Genomic DNA, 6280 nt, shown 5'->3' with positions numbered 1-6280 from the left:
GTTGTGAAGATGAGACAATTGAGGCCTACTGCACAGGGTTGTGGTGCAGATGAAATAGGAGGCAATAGAACCCCTGTAGCAGTTTCATCTGCACAACAGTCTTCTGTGGTAGGCCTCAAATGTTCAGAGAGTGGTGTAGAAGAGAGAAGTGTGGCTTAGCTGTGTCTTCCCTCCAGCAGTGAGGCCAAGCCACAGCAGTATTTTAACTGAGGAGGGGCTTTTCGGTGGTCTCCCTGTGAGCCCAGTGGTTAGGCAGAAAGGGAAAGCTTTCCCCCCTCAAAAGGAAAGCATGCCCATGCCCGCAGATTCCCCTGCATTGCTCTCTGGAACCCATCCCTCACCTCAGGGGCTATTAGAGGCTTCCTTCACAGCAGGACTGAAGGGAAGGGTGTGTGTGCATGTGGAATCCTGAGCAAGAGCAGCACTTGGCCCTGAGTGGGGGATATTCCACCAATAGGAGACTTCAGAACCTTCAGGATTCTGTCAGGGACGGGACAGCCTACCTGATTGACCATTTGTTGGATGGATGGCCAATTAGGTAGATAGTAAGTTGGTCAAAAACTCCTCCCACAACTTTTAACAGTAGCAAGCCATACTTGATAATTCAATTTCATTGTGCTACCTATGTAGAAAGTAAATGGAAGACGAAGGATGGACAGTAGATGTTCTTGTTCTTAGCAGCTTCAATATATCAATGATTTTCATCTAATAAAATACACTTGGGGGAATCAAAAACAAGTGAAAACACAGCGTGTTAGGTTGGCAAAAGGTCAGCAAGAAGTACATGTTAAACTTTAAATTCTGAGCAGCCTCAAAAGCTGAGGAAAACAAATAAATACACACACACAAACTGATTTTCTGAAGACTGCATTTTGAATATCATAATATATATGTTCATTTCGGTTTCATTTTTTACAGATATAAATTCAGTTCATTTTTCAACCTGCCTTTGAAGTTTTGGAGGCTTACATTTAAATTAAGGTAGCTTGTTCAGTATCAGTTGTAACAGCAGATGACATTGAATATAAAAACAGCCAGGAGAAAGAAAACTTTTTACTTACAAGATTTGACACCAGTGATCTCAAGGCAAGATCAAGAAACTCAACGTTATTTTATGTATTTGTTTTGTAGAAATAATGAGGCCCTAAGCCAGTCCAGTCACATCATTTTGATGTTGGCTTCTTCACTGAGTGGTTTTAATAGTGGTCCCAGTAAGGGAGGAGTATTTTGCCTTTCTAGTTAAAATACTAGCTAGCTACCATGCCACTTGTAGGCAAGGGTATAAAGGAGAACGTTGCTTCAGAAATGAGAACTTGGTAATCCATCTGATCAGGCAAATGAAAGAATGTCCACTCTTTTTGGAACCATGGGGATAAGGGGGAACAATGGACATATTAAAGCCTCTATCCAAGTGCTGGAAAAAATAACATGGTAAGATTTCTCATATTCCCACATATGGGAACAGCCTTAAATGATATCTAACCCAAGCCAGCCAAATTACGTTTTTTTTAAATAGATTGCATATGTAAATCTTTCACCACCACACTTCAAAATACACTTCTGTAAGAGAAGAACTTCATGTCAGATTTCACATTCTGCTGAGAATATTAACTCCATTCTCAGCACTCAAACATGAAGGGGTCTGTATTCAAATTTCCACTTGTACATTGACAGCTTTAAGAAAAACAAAGGACACAGAGGGTGTTGCCATTTTTTTCTTTTTAGCAGCAATGAAATACTACTAACCCCTTTCTACATAACCAAATTCAAGTCACAACCAAAGGTGACTGCACCACAAAGTCACCAGGTACAAAACTGCTAGTTTGTTTTAAATTAATAACTTGAAATTTTCCCCAGAACATCCCTTTTTATAAACAAACATTTTGCTATTTTTGTACATAGGCTAGCAGGCTTGTTTCAATATGAAAATGCTAAATCATTTACAGATTTATCAGTTATGTAGTGCTATAATAAGTGTCCGATATTCTACATATGAACAATCTTGATAAATGGAAATGATGAAGTGTTAAGTAAGGCTATCCAATTACTTTATGTACATTAAAAGAAAAGATTCCCAGCAGGGTGAAGAGGAAGGGAAGAAAGTTGGGCAAATACTCATAGTCCCACCGGTGAAAAAATTAAATTGGCCTTCTAGCTTGTGTACTGTAAATGAACCTTTTCAACAGTCCTGCAGCCAATGCCTTATTTTTTCTTCATAGAAAGAAAGCTGCCTTCATGACATTCCCTCTTGATTTGTGATTTCCACAGCGTGTCATTTGAAGCTCAAGTGTCAAGTTCTTCCTATCTTCATAAATCCTTCTTTCCAGTATTAGGTTGCATGATCAAGTCCCACTTCCTGGGTTGGTGGTGGTTCTTTTTTTTTTCTTTTTTTAAAATGTTCAATCTATCAATTCATTTAGAGTGAGCTGTAGATAACATGAACCAGTTCTGGAACCACTATTGGGAGGAACACAAGCTCTTCACTACAATCACACAGGAGGAGAAATAGTAGTGATAATTCAATTCATTCCTGGGGCTGGACCACCAAAATTGAATGAACTTGGCACAACTGGAGCACTGAATTTGTATCCACCATGCTTTTCAATCATTTTGGATTCTGAAAGGCAGAGAAAAACTTTTCAGTTACAAAGAATGTCAATGATTATCAAGTTTTTTGTGCTTATTGTTAGTTTCCATGAAGCAGCTTATTTTATTCAAACACTGTATGCTTAACAGACACTAGAAGCCACTCCTCTCATAGATATGTGGGCTATTTTGAGTATGATTTTAAAAGCATATATTATTAAACATTCCCATGTCAAAAGTAACCCTACTCTGACTGGAATCATGCAAGAAGCACCACAGATAAACTAAACACAATTTTGGTACTAAAAGCCTCTATCTGGATGAAGGTGTGTGGAAATATTGGCTCAGAGTTTGGCAGCAGTAAAAAGGCAAAGTCTACTCTGAGAAATTGGAAAGGAATTGAAAATCTATTTATTATAATATTTATAGTTCACCCTTCTCTGAAGGTTCAGGGCAAACTGCATCTAAAACATACAATTTAAATTCATAAAACATGCAATTAAAAAATTAAACCTAAGTTTTTAAAAGATTTCTAACCTTGTGAATTTAAATACAGAATTTCCCCAAAAACTGCATCCTTCTCAGGGAGAGAGGGTGGGGAGAAATATATAAATATAAACCCTCAGGTGGCGTTTACATAAGTCGATTTGGACAGGGAGGACAGTGGATTTCTGGTTTTGTACCGGGCCTCAACCATATCCTCTCTCATGTTAAATTATTATTGTTATAATATTACTGCTGTTACTGTTACCTGTTACCATGTGTTAATTGTATCCTCCCTATTTTCTGTAAACACCCTGAGCCCTCGGGGAGGGCGGTATATTAAATAAATAAATAAATAAATAAAGCAAGCAAGCAAGCAAGCAAGCAAGCGAGCCTGGTGGAACAACTTCATTCTTCAAGCCCTGCAGAAATCTTAAGGTCCCACAGGACCCTGATCACATTGGGCAGTGTCTAGGTCCAGCTGTCTCCAGAAGTTATCTGTGAAGGTCATCAGAGCCGTCTCTATTCAATGGCCGGGTCAGAAGCTGAACTGGAATGGGTCAAGAGCTGATGTTTCATCCAGGAAACTGTAGCTGTTCTGCAACCGCAGGATCAACCATCTGACACAAATGATAAATGTGAGACTCAGCGGTAATTGGCTGGGTCAGATGGATCCAGAGGTTAATCTCCTGGAGAGGGGCTTGTATTTCCTCCACTTTTCTCTAGCCATAAGGGAAACAGGGCAAGGAGGCAGGTGGTAGTCTGAACAGCTGACAAAGTCTAGCCTACATCTGCCAGGAAGAGCAGACTAAGGCGGTCCAAAACGGGAACCTTGAGACGACTAAGGGCCTCCAGTTCCCTAACTGCATTGAAGTCAGGAGACAAGTCATGGCGAAGCAACACAATTTTTTTACACAAAACCGCACATAAAAGCCTCATAAGCTAATATCCAATAGTTCAATATTGGATGGTTCTGTGACTAAGAACATCAAAAATCAAATTTTTTAAAATAATTGTGCAAGGCATGAGCAACAAGAGGCAACTGAGGCTGTAAAGTATTCCCTTTCAGGGGCTTTGTTAGGATCTTAAGAAAAACCTTGAATCTAAGGCATCAGAAGACACCTCGTTAACCAATTCCAATATCTTAAAGAGTCCCACATAACAATAGCTCAGTTTCTTGCAGAGGCACTAATCTTTAGGTACTTACGGGAGATAAAAACCATGTCACCTACTTCAAAATCGGGATCAGGGAACAACCCGGATTTGTCCACTTCTTATACATGACTTAAGCTTTACAAAGAGACTCAAGCATTGATGAGGATTCTAGTGCCAGGAATGGTTGAGGGGCACAAACACAGACAATTTCAAAAGGGGAAAGTCCATTGCTCTGGTGGGGAGCATTATTATGCACATACTCCACCAGGGTGAGTACTGTTGTCCAGTCATCCTGCTGGTAGTTAATAAAGCAGTGGAGGAATTGTTTTAAAATCTGGTTTACGCATTCAGTCAGGTCATTTGTGGCCGGTTGGTAGGCTTACAATTGTGTTGGGGCAGATGGGAAACAGCAGCAGCTAGGAAGCTTGATTGACCAGGGATAAGACTTAGAGTGAAATTAAATTGAGAAAAGAATTTTGCCCAATTAATATGGTTGGCGCTGAGCTTTCTCAGTTTGCGCAGAACCTGCAGGTTCTCATGGTTGGTCCAGACTTGGAAGGTTTCCAAGGACCACTCCAGAAATTGTCACCGGATTGTAAATGCAATTTTTTCTGCTGCTGCCTACTTCTCCCATCCTCCCCTTGCTGTAACAGCACTTCACCCACAGCCGTATTGGAGGCGTCTACTTGCACGATGAAGAGATGGGTGGGTGACAGGATGAGTTAGAACAGGCTCTGTAGTAAACAGCTGTTTTAGTGTATCAAACACTGTTTGACAGGTATCTGTCTAGTCCAGGTGGCAACCAGGCTTTTTTGCCTCTTTCCCCTTCCCATGGGTCTTTACGAGGTTGGTCAGTGGCAGAGCAACCTGGGAGAATTAGGGGAGGAAGTCCCAGTAGAAATTTGCAAAGTTGAAAAAGTATCGGAGCTGCCTGCAGGTGAGATGAGGGTCGCAGTCTACGATGTCCTGAACCTTGATGGGGTCCATCTGGATATGTAAAGAGGGACACCCAATATGAGACTTTTTCTGTGTGGTCCAGCAGCCGCTGGAGATCCTCCCACACCAGGGGTACATGGTTCTTCCATCATCTGCCTATACACCAGAACATCATAAAGGCATACAACGACACCGCTGTAGAGTAGGTCATGCAGAACCTCATTGATTACGTTCATGCAAACCCCGCTCTCAGTGCTCCCAACCACAGTCTGGCCCATAACTAAGAGGAGCGCTCCTGTATCACTTTGGTCATCTTCGCATTTGCAGCTTCATCAGGAGCGTCACAATGCCAGAAGCGCAGCCAGCACTTGGGATTTGAAAATTGGATGGTCTGCTCCTCCGACAGTAATTTGAGGAAGCGGATAATAAACCATCCCAACCCTAACAATATGGAGTACCCAGACATTGGGGTTATGGCAATGGAAATGAGTTCACTGTGGTTTCCGATCAATGGGGACAGTTACTTGGGTAATAGGCCTGCCTCCCCTACAGGTTTCCCATCCACCTGTTCCATAATTATGGGGAAGTCCAAGTGCTCTGTCCCCAGCCCCAGCCCCCTCATTATTTTGGGCTTAACAAGGCTGATGCTGTAACCGCTATCCAGACATATCTGCACATCTATTTGATAACCATTGACCTCACTGATGAGGTACACAGCATGGGGGGTGCGACAGGGTCCCCTGTAGACCTACATCATGTCAGGCACCGCTCACTGCAGGTCCTTGTTTCCTGACTGCACACTGTTGGCTTCGACTCCCTCGCCAGGGTTCCTTGAGTTGCTAGAGTCAAATCTCTGTTGATGGGGGCTAGCAATGCCTTTGGCTTGGCAACAGTTGCTGGCTTTCGTGGTGCTGGCCAGTGGCGGTGAGTGAACTGCAAGATGCTTGGCCTATCTGGAATCAGAAGGACAGGTGGAAGCTGCCCGCTTCTTCAGGCACTCCGCTGCTAAGTAGCTTGACGCTCCACACAACAATCATGGTCCTGCTGCGACCGAGTCAGCTGCACTGTGGTCCCCCCTCCAGCTGGTCTTCTTGGGTGTGCGGTGCAAGGCTCCTCTGCT

General features: G+C 42.6%; 1 protein-coding gene across 3 annotated transcripts in view; it reads right to left on the bottom strand.

Annotated features, from left to right (window-relative positions):
• Window positions 1–851: 851 nt before the first annotated feature.
• Window positions 852–6280, bottom strand: part of IPO7 (importin 7) — a 50729-nt gene continuing 45300 nt past the window's right edge. For all 3 annotated transcript variants that reach the window (XM_077321768.1, XM_077321769.1, XM_077321770.1), the window contains exon 25: window positions 852–2617. In XM_077321768.1, the coding sequence (XP_077177883.1) occupies window positions 2520–2617 (98 nt within the window). In that variant the 3' untranslated portion in view covers window positions 852–2519. The remainder of the gene's footprint in view (window positions 2618–6280) is intronic.

Source organism: Paroedura picta, chromosome 2, assembly GCF_049243985.1.
Source record: "Paroedura picta isolate Pp20150507F chromosome 2, Ppicta_v3.0, whole genome shotgun sequence".
NCBI lineage: Eukaryota > Metazoa > Chordata > Lepidosauria > Squamata > Gekkonidae > Paroedura > Paroedura picta.
Note: the sequence above shows the minus strand (reverse complement) of the source record. Positions and strands in the feature narration are given on the sequence as shown.